We start from the raw sequence: 15,007 nt of genomic DNA, 5'->3' as shown, positions 1-15,007 counted from the left end.
CTAAGTTAGTAACAATTTTCACTAACTGAAAGAAATGTGGAGAGGATTTTACTTTTATGATAAAAAAGACAAATAGTAAAAATAGCACTCCGCATTTGCTATGCAGTGAGCTGTTAGAGGCAGGGCACACTCTGAGCAGCAGAAGTGCCACCGCTATCCTCGTTCCCTAGGAACTACTCTCAGCATCTCAGCATTAAGCAGCCATAGCTTTGAACTCTGTGTGCATCTGTGCTTCATCTCGATTTAGTATGTGCATTAGTTAGCAAGATGTGTCCTAAGGTATCAGAAAAACCCAAGAGGTAATTTTTTGGTCAAGAAATGCAAAAAAAATTTCCATATAAATTAATGGTAATTGAGTCTTTGCTTTATGCCATTTCGGCTTATGAAAGATTTTATAGGAGTGCTCTGCTTTCATATAGCAGGAGAAACCTGTAGAGTTAGCTAAAATCACTTCTTTTCTGAATTTAGTTGCCTTCCTTTTTTGGGACACCAATGGGTGGTTTTCAAATATGAAAAGTTACCTTATTGAAATGATCTCCAATCACATGCCATATTCGGGACCACTGCAGGCGGATCCGATTCATGTTGTAGTATGAAATCTCCACAATCTTTTGCAAGCTGAACATGCGGGGATGGTGGGGGGAAGCCAGCTCATCCATGGACACAGCACAGAGCCAGCGGACAAAGTCAACTACAGTTCAGACAAGGCCTCATTAGTCATGGTCAGTCAGTGACAATGTGAGGCTTCTGTAGTTGTCACAGGTGAGGCAAATACATACCTATTGCATTTCCATCCAGTCTTGTAGATCCAGTAAAAATTCTAGGAAGGTAAGTCCAGACAGTATATAAAAATTAGATTTGGAAGCTGAAGTTTCAATTTCAAACACTCAGAAAGGGCAGAAAGGAACCATTTCAGGTTTGGCACCTCCACTGAAAGAACTGGTGAAGAATCAGAGGTACAGAACTGGCAAATGAACTAGTGAAGAGCACAAATGCCTCTGATGGTAGAAAGAGAAAGTGACACATCAAAGGGAGAGGGGAGAGAAAAAAGCATATGATGTCATGACACTGGGGGTGGCAGAGTGGGACCCCCAAAAAGCTGCTCTTCCACAAGAGCAACAACAAAACTGGTAAAAAAAAAATTACCAAACCAACTCTTTCAGGACTGAACTCTGGGAATTCCCTTAACTTTGTAAAAATGTTTATTCAAGAAAAATGGCTGTTATCTCAGTATGAACAGTGAAAATTGTGGCATTTTAACTTGGTATAATTACCCTCTCCCCAGCTCCACAGGAGCCTTGAAAACCAATAGTTTCAAAGTCACAGTAACTGAAACCAGCAGCTTAGCAGCCACTGGAGAGAACAAAACAGTCTTGGAGTTCCCCCCAAAACACCATTCTCAGAGAACTGACACTGTTTGACCTTGCCGGGAATACCCTAGAAACCCCTATCTGCAGAATTTGTCTTTACTTGACCGACTCAGCCCTTATTCAGTACAAATAGCCCTTTCTCTGGGAGCTTTTGTCAAAAACAATCAGTAGCAACTATTTAACACTGTAGCTACCTGAAGCAGCAGTAACAGTTGGGACAAATAGGACCTGGCCAAAAACTTAAAAGGAAAAGCTGGGAATGAGATGTCCATAGGAGGCTTTAAAAAGCTCCAACATAGTCCTGGGAATCTAGACAGCCATCACAGGTGTAAGGCTTTTCACTCACCCAAGAAAGTTATGAGAAGATCCTAAACTCTCTGACTGGCCTTAAGGTTCTACAGGAGCAAGAAGTGAAGGCAAAGTCAGAGTTGTAAACTGCATGCCTGAGCATAAAAGGAGTGCCCCCAAATGCACAAAGAACCCCTCAGCAAAGGCTGGGAGACTGGTCCCAGACATTTCAGGAAATCTCTGCCCAAGTGTTAGATGATCAGAAAGGCTAGCTGAGCAGAAACTGGCCACATGTGAGAAGAATATAGACTTTATATAATTAAATCAGCAAAGTCACTAAACAAATGGCAATGACAAGAACAACCATAAACTCTGGGTTGGGAGATAGGGAATCTGAAATCCAAAGTTGCCACATTTTATTAAAAGATGACCTGTTCACAGGAAAAGAACAACAGAAACTGTTCCTGAGGAAACCTAGGTATTTAGTTTACTAGAAAAGGTTCTTAAGTTAATTTAAATATGTTTAAAGGACTGTGAAAGTATCAAAACAATATCCCACCAAATAGAGAATATTAATAAATACACAGAAATAATAAAAAGAACCAAGCAGAAATTCTGAAATTGAAAATTATAAAGCTGAAATGAAAATTTCACTGGAGGGCTTAACAGTGGTTCTTGAGATGACAGAAGAATAAGAATTTGAAGCAGGTCAAATAATATTATTCAATGTGATGAACAGAAATAAGAGAGATTAAAAAAAATGAACAGAGCCTCAGAGACCTGTACAGTCTACCAACATACACAAAATGGGAATCCTAAAAAGGAGGAAAAAAGAGACTGAAAGATTTTTTGAACAAGCAATGGCTAAAAGCTCCCCAAATTTGATGAAAAACAACAATCTACACATCCAAGAAGCTCAACAAACTCCAAGTAAGATGAACTCAAGAGATCCACCTCAGATGTATCATAATCAAACTGCTGAAGGCCAAAGACAATGAGAGAATATTGAAAGTAGCAAGAAAGCAGAGATTCACCACAGATAAGGGTCCTAAATAAGATTAACAGCTGATTTCTTACCAGAAACATGGAGTTGAAATTAAGTGGGATATTATATTCAAAATGCTGAAATAAAAAGACTATCAACCAGGAAGGTTATATCCAGCAAAGTTAACCTTCAAAAATGAAGGAGAAATTAAAATATTCTAAGGTACACAAAAATTGAGACAATTTGTTGCGAAGAGATCTGCATAAACAAGAAATACTAAAGAAAGTTCCTTAAGTTGATATGAAAGGGTACTAGATAATAACTCACAACAATATTAAGAATTAAAGAGCACTGGTAAAGGTTACTATATAGGGAAATCTGTATTTCTTGTTTGTAACTCATTTTATCTATCTGACTTAAAAGACAACCATAAAAAGTAGTAATTATATATCTGTGTTGATAGACATTTATGCAGAAAGATATAATTTGTATAATGACAATACAAAGGAGGAGTGAGAGAATGGAGCTATAAAGGAGTCAAGATTTTTCATACTACTAAAATTAAACTGGTATTATTTTAAAGCAGAATGCTAAAAGTTATTATTCATCATAATTCCAAGACAATCAGTAAGAAAGTAACTCAGAAAAATACAATAAGAGAAATGACAAGGAAGTATGGTACACTGGAAAATATTTAACACAAAAGAAGATAGTAATAATGGAGGAATAGGAGAACAAAAAAGATATAACATACTTAAAAGCAGCAAAATAGCAGATATAAATCATACCTCTTAGCAATTACATTAAATGTAAATGGATTAAACATACTAATCCAAAGAAAGAGATTGGCAGAATGGATTAAATAAACATGGCCCAACTATATACTGTAGAGAGATTCATTTTAGATTCTAAGACACAAATAGGTTGAAAGTAAAAAGTATGGAAAATGATACAGCTTGCAAACAGTAACCAAAAGAGAACTAGAGTGGCTGCACTAATATCAGACAAAACAGACTCAAAACAAAAATTATGACCAAGAGAATGAACATTTTATAATGATAAAATATTTACTCTGTCAAGAAAAGGTAACAATTATAAATACATATGCACCCAACAAAAGAGCCCCAAAATCATGAGGCAAAAAAAGGCAGAACTGAAAAGGAGAAATAGACAATTCAATAATGTATAGTATCAGCAAATCTATATAGATAGAGAGCAGATTAGTGGTTACAAGGACTGGTCGGGGAGGAAATGGGGAGTGACTGATGGTATGTATGGGACTTCTTTATAGGGTGATGAAAATGCTCTGAAATTAGACAGTGGTGATGGTTGTTACAACTCCGAATATACTAAAAACACCGAATTGCACATTTTAAAAGAGTAAATTTTACGGTATATGAATTATATCTCAACTTAAAAAAGATACAATAGCATACCAAAAGGGGCTGGGCAAGATTGCTATTGTTCACTATGTGGCTAAGCAGAGAATAGGAAAGAAGAAAGTGTGGTTAATGGAAGAATAAACATTTTTGTCCTAGTAGCCTAAACCTAAGTGAAAAAAGTTGGGAAAACCCACAAGTACATAACATTCAGCATCTCTGTGAAGCAGAGACACAACAGGAGCATGGTAATCAAAACATATTGATAAAGAGTTTAAAATACTAGGAGGATTGTTCTGAAATCAATACAAATTATGTCTAAAATTCTGTACTGCTATCATCTCAAAACCATCTATATACTAATGGAATTGGATAGGTCATTAACCAAATGAACAGCAGTTTACATAATTATTCAACAGCAATTTCAGGAGTTTGTTGATTATATTTAAAGCACTGGTACCTAATGAATGTCTTCAAATAAGAATACTTTATTTATCTCTCCTGGATGCTTAGGGCAAGTTTCAAGTAAACAGAAATCATGGAAAGATTTTGAGGAAAAGGAAATGGAAACGGAAACTGTCAACTTGACCAACTATCCCTCATGGGTAGGCTTTAACTCTTAAACCTTTCTTGAAATTTTTAAAAAAGTAATTTCTACTAAAGCACAAGGTAATTTAAAACATCAGCATAAGCAAAAACTCCTTGTTTTTGACATAATATGGTCTCAATGTTAAAATTAAACTTTTTTTCAAAGGTCACGATGCAATTCAAGGTCAAAATTCAAATGAATGAGAAGGTTATGAGTGGTTGTGGACTATGTGTGCCATCTTTCTTAGTTTGGGTGATCTGGAGCTGACAGCTCTTACAACAGTTAGACAAATTAGAAATCATTCACACCCACTAACTACACAGAAGATGCCAAGCCACTGGGTAGCCCGGTTTCACTGGAGAACTAAATCATTACCTGTCTACAGCTACAACCACACTCTGTGAACTGGTCTCACCAACTGATTCCTGGAGGTTGGCTATTTGTCTTTTATCCACTCCTCCACTCACCAAATTACCTAAAACACAAGGAACAAAATCAACAGTGCTTCAGAAATAGTCCAGGAGGTAGAACAAAGTATCTTGTGGCATCAGTATGCAGAGACATAACGAGACATAAACGAGAATGCTTTGCAGGCAAAAAACCCCTTAACTGATGCCAGAATAAAATTAAACATAGGTTTTGGCATTTGGCACTTAAAATACATTCTTATTATTTGCACTAATCATCTCCTTTCTTAACAGTCTTTTACATTTTTATAATATTAAACGCTTATATTTAAAACAAATTCCAAATACCCATTACCAATTGAGAGTTCCTAGAACAGGTAATGGCTACACCTGGATGTTGGGAATGCTTTCCAGGATTTCCTTCCAGTGATCCTCACATGCACTCTAAGAAATAGCTGTTATCACAACAACCCATTTTCACATAATCTGTGCTTTTAACTATTATACTGTACTTTTCCAACCACTGTACATGGCACCTAGGAACCTGCTCTCTGCAATCAGATGGCTGGGTTTCACACCCACCTCTGCCACTTACTTGCAGTGTGGCCTTGCTCAGTCACTTCACCCCAAAAGTTTCACTTTCCTTGGTTACACAATGGTAACAGAACCAATCTGATTGAGTTATGAGGATTATATGAGTTAAAATATATAACCTGAGTGCTTAGCATATGGCCTGGCATGTTTGTTTGTCCTATTTACCATTATTGTTATGTTACTTCACTGATAAGAAAGTCTCTCAATTCAATGTATAGCCAGGAATAATTCTATTTTCACAAGAATACCATTTAATAAAAGCCCTTTGAAAGGACACAGAAGAGATGTGAATCTACCTTTACAATCTAGACACACACACACCCACTCCTCTAAGATCAGGTACTAAAGCAGTAGCCTTTCTTAAGCAAACGGTTTTCCCACCAGCATAGTTACATGTGTAGAAAGAAAAGTAATGCACCCTGCTGATTTTTTTTTTAGGAGAGCCAGGGAGAGGTTTTTATTTAGAGATAAAGTGAGAGGACAGAGCTGGCTCATGCCAGGAAGGGACAAGAGAGCCTGCAGTTATGCGTTGTCTAGGGGTTTTATAAGCAGTTGAAGATTTTTGGGAAGTGATAAAGGGCTTAGGGGTGTGGACTTGTTAAGTGGTCCCTGAATATTCAAAATTAACACAATAAATTTACTGATCTGATTTCTCTCTGAGATACCAGTGTCTTGGTCTGGGGGCATATCAAACAAGACTGCCTATCCACCCCTCAAGGTGGGCTGAGTTATTGTTTGTTTGCAAAAGAGTAAGTTAAGAAGCTTACTTCTTAACTTTCTGGGTATTAAAATGCAATCTTATTTTTAAGATGGAATCCTTCCTGCCTTTTACTATGTTGTTTATGTCTGGGCTTGCTTGTCATTATTAATTGCCTAGATTGCAAATCATCTCATCAGCTCTGAAGGAGGAAAAATAGCACAGGCCTGGGCCTTTTAGCATGCTAACATGAATCTTACACATGATTACAAATGATTAGCATAATAAAAAAATGTGCCACTTTTCCTTATCTGGGGAATATTAACTGATCTCACTGAAGAATGACTCTAGAACTTAATGTTCAACACAGAGTTTTGGTAGGGGGTTTCCTTGCATGTTATTATACTGCTCTGACTGTAATTACCTTGCCTTGCTTTTCCCGGAGGCCCTCACCCTACTCTGACTACACCCATGGTCTGTCTCATTCCCCCCTCTATAGATGGAGACCCTAGCTGCTGCTAGGGCAAGGGGGCAACGACTGCTCTGGCTGATTCATGCTGAGAGGGGGCACAGTAAAGGTGCACTCTGCTGATTTTGATAAGAGACATTTACTTGACAGTTTAATCACAATTAAGAAAGCTGAAGCCTCACTTCCACTGCCACATAAGGAAGAGATGGTTTTTCAGACAGTCCTGATGAGACCAGAATGTTTCACTTTGGTGAACTTGCAAATCCGTGATGGCGAGCTGCGGAGCCTGGGGTCTTACCGAGGCCAAGGCCCATGAACTCTTCCCCTGCCGAAGCATGGCCCTTCAGGCTCCCTTCTCTTTCACGCCCAGACACAGACAGGTAGCGGGTCTTCACACCGGTTCCTATCAGCTGAGCAAGCTCCAGCTGGCTGATGCATTTCAAGATCTAACGGAAAGAAGGCATGAAGAAATGAATTTCCCCTTCACAGCTGGAAAAGGGCACTATCATCTTAAATTAGTCATTGAAGAGTTCTTTGAAACACACTGCTTTTCAGATGAGAATAAAATCTGGGGATCTTAAGATGGCTTCCCTAGAACTAGCTAGGCATGCCACTGAGTGTGGGTATGCAAGACAGACTTCACTTATTTTTTGAAAATTATTTTAAAAGAGAGAAAATTAGCAAAAGAAAGGCTGGTACAATGGAATTATGCTATATATTCTTAATTATGCAAATTTTATTAGTGCTCAATAAAAAAAGTAGTATTCCGATTGGTGCATTGTGATTCTACCTGCCATGCCACTCAGTAAGTGCACCACCTAGCCTGACTTAGCCACCCCCCACCTCCCTTCTATTCTACCTGTCAGACACAACACACTGATCTCCCTGCTGCTCCTTTAACTTGACATGCCTTATCCTATCCCAGGGCGTTGCACTTGCTGTTCCTTATCCCTGAAACATGTTCCATATGCTCTTCCCCATGGCTCACTCCTTAAGATTCCCAGCTCAGACATGTGTCTCTTAGAGAGACCTTTCCTGAACACCCTGAGATCACATACCCTTCTCCATCACCATCCCCATGTCACACATTTTTTTCTTAGCACTCACCACTCTCTGGCATTATGCCATGTATTTATTTGTTTGTTCTCTGCCTTAAATGCCAACAAGGCATTTACTTTGTCTTGTTCACTACTAAATCCTCAGCACTTATTGGCAGCAATTATTTGGTTAATAACTTGAATGAGTCAGAATGTGCCCTAGCACAGGGCCTGTGGTGAAGAGAGAACACGGTATCTTCCAGCTCTACAGGTGCTTCTGATGCTTGAGAACACATACCTGCACACACAGGTCCGGTCTCACCTGGAGCTTACCTGAAGAGTCAACAGTCTTAATTCTGCTGGAGGAAAAACTGGCTGCACGAAACTTACTGAGGGATAGCATGCAGAGCTCCAGGTAAACCCTCCCTAGGGAATTTTCACGAAAACCTTGGACTAAAGCTGAGTTTTGCCCTTCATGCCCTTCAATCCAGTCCCAGCGTGTGGGACTCCATTACGCCACTGAGCACTGCCGAGTATTTTTACTTATAAACTGCCTTTCTCTTGACTGAGAAAGGCAGTCGCTTCTACCACAGAGAGCCATCCCAATTACCCCATGCAATGTAATACTATTATTACTAATAAACTCTTAACGCCCCGCCTTTCCCAGAAGCAGGGGATAGTTCGAACTCAAGTGCATCCATAACACTTGTGGCTGAGGACTTACTGCCTCCAACCTGATTTCTCAAGGTTTCTGACCATCAAATAGATGGTTAGTTCATTTTTAACACTTTCAGGTGCAGCTGTACACTTGGCAGCCAGCAGGAACACCCCACTGATTGTACCTCCCAGGTTAAAAAAATGTTCTAGGAGAGAAAGTAGCTTTTTATTGATCCATTAGATATCTAAGTATCTTGACTCCTCAGAAGACAGGAAATTATTTCTTAAAAAAGGCACACAAGTGGAAAAAAAAAAAGCCCAAAAAACAAAATAACCCTCTCCCATCTTTCTTAATATGGAACACTCCAGGTTGTGACAGGGAAGGGACAGGCTGGGTGAAAAGGGACAGAGGTGTGTGCCATGTTGATGGTGAGGATGGTGACAGCTAGTGTCTACTGAGGTCCTACTACTTGCCATGCAGTTTCAGCACTTCCTGTTCATTATCCCCTTTCATGTCACAACGACCCTATGAAGGCTGTACAGAAGGTGAGACCCAGAGACTGAGCGGCCTGCACACCATGCAGGCAGAGGTGGTCACCCAGACCGGACCCGGCAGTCCGGCTCCAGGCCTTGCCCCTCACTGCTCCAGCCCTGTGGTGGGAGGAGACTGAGACTGATTTTTTCTCTAGGCCATCACAGTCCCAATTAATCTCCACACACTCATCTCTACTCGTAGTTTTCTAAAACAAAAAGTAATATATGTAGATGGCAGAGCAATCAGAAAATATAATGTAACGAGAAAAAGGAAATAAAGGGCCTCCATAATTCTATCGCTCAGACAGGGTGTTAACATTTTCCTTTATCCTCTGTAACCTCATTCTGCTTGTGAACATGACTTAAGGACGATGCCTCACGACATTTTATGGCCTTTTACTTAATATACTGTGACTCTCTTCCCTCATCATAAGTCTTTAATATCTCTATTTTTTTTCTCTAAAGTCTCTTTTAATCCATAGGTCCCTCCTCCATATACTGTTTTACTTCTAATTTATTTGTTGAAAAGCCTGGTGGTTTGCTCTGGGGGTCTGTCATATATCCTGGAGTTTGCAGGCTGCATTCTCATAATATATCATTTACTACACTCCTGCTCCTATATTGCCTGTAAGCTGGCAATAGAGGCTTGAATTAATTCAGGTTTGAGTTTGGGGTAACATTTCCTAGATGGTACTGTGTACTTGTACCATGGAGCACATAATGTCTGGTTGTCTCTCCTTTCAGCAATCCTTTTAAATGGTCACATAACATTCTAAGAATGGTGTACTACACTTTTTTTTTTTTTTTTAAGGAATCTCTCATTGTTGGGACATACAGATTGTTTCTAATGCAGTGTTTTCCCTAGAACAACTAAAATTTCAATGAATGACCTTTCAAACACATGTTGGTACACATAAATAATTATTCTCAGGTGAGACTCTAGAATACTCCTTAGTAAAATAAAAATGTTGAACTCCCATTGGCGGTCTCCCTAATGGCTCATTGTAAATGTTGGCCATTTCTTTTTAGACACAATTAGGAGAGAAACCAGCCTTCTGGCTTTTTAGACACAATTAGGAGAGAAATCAGTCTATGCCACTGACATTATGAACTCCCATAAGGGCATGGGAAGAGAGGAGCTGATGGGGGAAGAAAGTTGCCACAACAGAAGTGCACTCTCTGTGGACACTGGCTTCTGGTCGCGGGAGTGCTCTGTGAGGTGGCACATCTGAATGCACGTCACCCACCACAGCCCAGAGTCTGACTTGCAGATACACGAGGTACTTATGGATGAGGGAAAACCCAGAGTTAAAGTTAGGCTTGACTTTAATTCCAAAAATGGAACTGACCAGTGAGAGACTAACACTGAATAAAAGGGATGCCGGGAGTCACCCTACTGAAGAGAAGGCATTTACAGGCTTTCACAGGAAACGCACCTCATGCCAGGAATTCCCAAGATAATTGCCGTCGGTGTGAGCCACTGTAATAAGCGTCTTTATAGTGTCGATATTTTTCTGCTTCATCTCTGTGATGCTGGAGCTGGCTGTCAGCAGGGAGAAACGAGCAAGAGCCTGAACGTAGGCATCTCGTTCCAGCTGTAACAAAACCCCATGAGAGGACACTGAGATTCCACCTTAGCGTGACTGTTCTCAGTTGTGGGACTGCTGCACCAGGCTTCTCTGATACTCTCTGTACACTTATTCACATTTCCACATCATCATATTACATTCCATGCTCGTATTCCCCTGCTAATGGAACATCCCACTGAGGCTTCCTGCATACCATGCATTTGAGAGCTAGCCTTCTCCTTTGCAACAGCAACTGACCTCAGCCATATGTTCCATGTTTCATTCTCTTTGGAGGGAGTGGGAGAGGAATCTGTTGAATGCTAAGATTGTCTCATAAATTCTATTATCTAAAACAATCTTGCAAAGTACATTTATTTTCTCAAGTTTACAAATGAGAAAATAAAGGGTGTCTTAGGGAGAAGTTAGCTGGGCCAATGTCACATGGCTAGAGAAGGAACAGAACTGGACTTTGAAACCCAGATTGTCTAATGTCAAAGCCTGTCATCTTGGTACAAAAGAAAATGTTTAACTGTAAAATAAATGGGAATTAAAAAGAGTGAGTTTTTCAAAATAAATGGATGCAAACTCTTACTGACTTAGAAAGTGATGCATGGGATTGAAAACTTCCTGATTTCATAAGTTTGAGAACTTCACTGTTTGCTTGAATTTTTCAAGATTTCAAGATTTATAGATATAATCATTTTGTAGTATGGGGGAAACCACGTTTCCACCAGAAAGACCTGACAATAAGGGAAATTACAAAAAAAAAGTGATCTTAAAAAGAAAAGTAGCATTTTAAGCACCAGGGTTAGGCAAGTACGGCAGATGGACAGGAAGGCTGTTCTGTCAGATCCAATCAAGTGGCTTGGACCCCACATACCCTTAAAGAAGATTTTAATCCAAATCTCCAATTTTTTTCTCCCTAATGAGGCTGTTGCCATCACAAATCTGTGAGCTTCTCATCAGGGATGAGTAAGTAGTTTGGCTAACTGCAAGTGTCTGGTAGTTTCTAAGTTTTGCCGAACCTTTGGAGCTTTGTTAACTTATACCCACCTGCATTCCAAAGATGCAGGAAATCCGGATTGCACACCGAATGCCTTCCAAACACAGTGAGGCCACCTCAGTGTCGTCACAGTTCTGCAGTCCAATGCTGTAGGCTGCCAAGAGTGGCGTCCACACCAGCTATTAAGGAAGAAAGGTTTCAATAACGTCTAGAATTTCAGTGTGGAAAGAGTACCTAGAGCACACATAGTTGGAAGCACAGCCAAGATACCAAGTTCACTGGTATTTGATTTCAATCTCTTCCATTCACAATATAGAACAGCTCCTCCTGAACTGGGGTCAAAGCCATCACTATAGACATGCTATTTACTAAATGTACACTTCAAAAGGAAGGATGGTAAATAGGTGACTAGTATGTTACCACTGTGTCCATCTGTGCTTGCAGCAGACATCACTGACCAAACAGAGATGCCACTCCCTGCTGAGTTTACCCAGGGCTTGAGAATCCTGTTTTACACAGGGCAGCAGGCAGTCAATACCAATCAGAGGATGGCAAGCAAGATAAAACCTATAAGCAACTTATGTTCTCTATTAAAAGGTTCCTAATTCAAATTATTTACTCCAACTTTCTTGGGAATTCCCTGGAAATAAAAGTTCATGAAAATCTAAAATGGATCAATTAATGGCATATTGTCAGTTACTATAAAAAATCTTAGAGAAAAATGATGTGCTATGTGTACAGAATGTGTATCTCATCTAGACATTTTAAAAGTAAAGGCCTCAGGTCATTGTTGTTTCCACCTAATTTCATCTGATAAACTTACCCTGAGGCCACTGAGGTAAGGTGTAAAAACTGCCTTTTTTTCCTGAATAATTATTACCTCATGCAGTACCCCCAGTGGCCCTTACAGCAACCCCTGTATTTATCCCCACTTTATAGATGATGAACGAGAGAGAGAGGCTGAGTAACCTCACCAAGGCCGCAGAGCCACAAAGTGGCAAAGGTAGGATTTGAACCAGACACTGACGGTACCGCCCCTGCTTTTGGCTGGTGCTGGCATATCCCTTGCATCATAAAGGACTCCTGAGAAGGACTCACTGTAGTTATGGGTTGGACAGCAGCAGCCAGACGTGGGTTCTCCTCTCCTCAATCTCTTCACCATTATAAACTCACTGGTTAGCTTTTGGCTGGTTAATTCCAGAATCAGACTCAACTGTGTCCCAACTTCTCAGAATACTCACTTTGAACATTGGCCGGACATGGTCTAAGTGAGTAGCACTTGTAAACGGGGCTTTGGCGTGGCTCACAGCCTCCATCAGAGCTTTGGCTGTTTTAGCCATTTGCTCCATTTCCAGATTATACAGCAACCGTCGCTGTTTTTCACTAGCTACATCTACAAAGAAATAAGAGTGTAATAAAAGCAGCTAACGTTCACTGAGTGTTTGCTATGTGTTAGGTACTGTTTCAAGAGATTTACAGTGATTGAGTCAATAAATTCTTCCAAACACCCCTTGAGTCTGTTACAAATATTGCCACTGTGCTGATGGGGAAAATGAGGTACAGAGAAGTTAAATAACTTGACCAAGGTCACACAGCTAATTAAAAGAAGCAAGAGCTGGGACTTGAATCCAGCCAGTATAGCTCCAGACCCTATGCTCTCAACCTTTACACTTTGATAAAATTGATAGCTTGACATGGGCCTTAACTGACAGAATTCTAATCAAGGTTGGCACAATCACCACTGGTATGAAAGCAAAGTTTTAATTAACATTTTTGGGTGATAATTTAGCTTTCACTTCTTATTTAAATTCCCTCTTGTAACTAATCACAAATCTAGCAAGAAGATGGTGATGATTATGACAGAACCAACATAATAATTTAATCACATTTACTATTCAGGTACCTAGATATGCAAATTATTTATCATCAGGGAACTTAATCATGCATTCTGATACACATGAAAATTGGAATTAATAGAAATAATTTGCCATTAGACCTTACTCTGCTTAGTAGATTTGGTTGCCATCGTATACTCTTTTGTTTCTTTCATTGCAATTTTCTTGCCTTCTATCTCTTCATAAATGCTTGAGAGATACTCTTCTGGTAGATCTTTACTGTCATTGATACCCCGATTCATTTTAATATATTGCTCTTTTGTCATTTTATTTTTTACCTGCAATTAAAAAAATTAAAAACCATTGAGAAAACATCCAATAGACCAAATAAGCCTGCTTATCTAGCTATCACAATATAGAAATCATTAAAATACTTTACCTGAGGGCTGTGCAAGTCTGTAGTTAGCATAATAATTGAATATGCTAGGACATAGGCAGTGTCGGCACTAGCAAACAGAGTTTGCCTGGAAGAAAAGATTCCAGATGTAAGAACACGCGTGGAGATAGGCTGGGAAACTACAGTGCTAATATAGAGACACATGGCACTAAAAGCAGGCCAGCTGCTCTGGGTGATGCCAAACTAGTCAAGAATTTTCATGCTTTCATCACTGAATGATTATGAATGAGCCTGAGTATAGAAAAAGCCAGGCTTTAGACTTCTTTGAATAAAGCAGTTTTAAGTCAATTTCTGTAGGAGATTCTTAAGGAGCATCAGAGCCAGGGACAGGTGAGGCAAGTGAGGCATCCAGAGCAAAACATGTGAGGAAGGCCCCCTTCTAGGTCTGCACCTTTAGTGCCTTACTTGCCTCACCTTGTCCTGTTCCTGGGAGCATCTACTCTGTGCCACTGTGTAGGAAGATGACTAAAACTGCTGATCAGTTATTAGCTGTTGGCAGCTTACAGTACTCACTGTAATACTGCACAGTAGAAATACAAGGGAAAGTATTTATGTTGCTTTAAGTAATATGCTGGTGAAGTCTGACCTTCTTTGCCTCAGGTAAGAGGGCAAAAATCTGTGGATGCAGCCTCAAAACACGTGAGGCTAAAGCTACAAAAACTGGTCTGTCCAATGGTCCCCAAGAGAAAAGGGAGTTCTAAAGAACAAACCAAGAAGTCTGCATTCTAAAATGAAATTTAACAGGGTCACATATTCACTGATTAAGGGAAATAGACCAAGGTCTCTGGGTCCACTGAAGAGAGATGTTTAAAGTAAATAACATCTAATTTTGTTTTCACAGCAAATTCTAATGTCCATTTGGTTAAAATGACAAGATGCTGCCTTTGCTGACCATACCTTCTCATGGGGACAGCTGGCATGCACTTGGAAAATCTGGATCAATTTATATGAAAACCAAGTTGACTTGAGAGGGAAAACTGTTACCAGAATGTTTCTAGTGAACAATTTCCAAATCATGTTCACAGTATATTCAGACATTCTTAACTTCACGCTGAATGGAAAGAGCATGAACTTTTGAGTTAGACAATCCATATTCAATCCTGGCTCTACTACTTACTAGCTGACTGGTTTTGGACGG

General features: G+C 39.7%; 1 protein-coding gene across 5 annotated transcripts in view; it reads right to left on the bottom strand.

The window, feature by feature from the left end:
- The window catches only part of ARFGEF2 (ADP ribosylation factor guanine nucleotide exchange factor 2), a 92,894-nt gene that overhangs the window by 29,575 nt on the left and 48,312 nt on the right, over nucleotides 1–15,007 (bottom strand). For all 5 annotated transcript variants that reach the window (XR_008997997.1, XR_005028040.2, XM_036902036.2 and 2 more), the window contains exons 17-25: nucleotides 13,852–13,936; nucleotides 13,579–13,750; nucleotides 12,819–12,970; nucleotides 11,628–11,756; nucleotides 10,443–10,601; nucleotides 7,077–7,224; nucleotides 4,987–5,086; nucleotides 780–820; nucleotides 522–691 (exon numbers count right to left, since the gene is read on the bottom strand). Coding sequence is in view for 3 of the 5 variants with exons in the window: in XM_036902036.2 (XP_036757931.2) it covers nucleotides 522–691; nucleotides 780–820; nucleotides 4,987–5,086; nucleotides 7,077–7,224; nucleotides 10,443–10,601; nucleotides 11,628–11,756; nucleotides 12,819–12,970; nucleotides 13,579–13,750; nucleotides 13,852–13,936 (1,156 nt within the window). In the remaining 2 variants the exon portion in view is untranslated. The remainder of the gene's footprint in view (nucleotides 1–521; nucleotides 692–779; nucleotides 821–4,986; nucleotides 5,087–7,076; nucleotides 7,225–10,442; nucleotides 10,602–11,627; nucleotides 11,757–12,818; nucleotides 12,971–13,578; nucleotides 13,751–13,851; nucleotides 13,937–15,007) is intronic.

This window comes from Manis pentadactyla, chromosome 5 (genome assembly GCF_030020395.1).
Source record: "Manis pentadactyla isolate mManPen7 chromosome 5, mManPen7.hap1, whole genome shotgun sequence".
Classification (NCBI taxonomy): Eukaryota; Metazoa; Chordata; class Mammalia; order Pholidota; family Manidae; genus Manis; species Manis pentadactyla.
The sequence above is the reverse complement of the archived record's forward strand: the minus strand, read 5'-3'. Positions and strand labels throughout refer to the sequence as shown.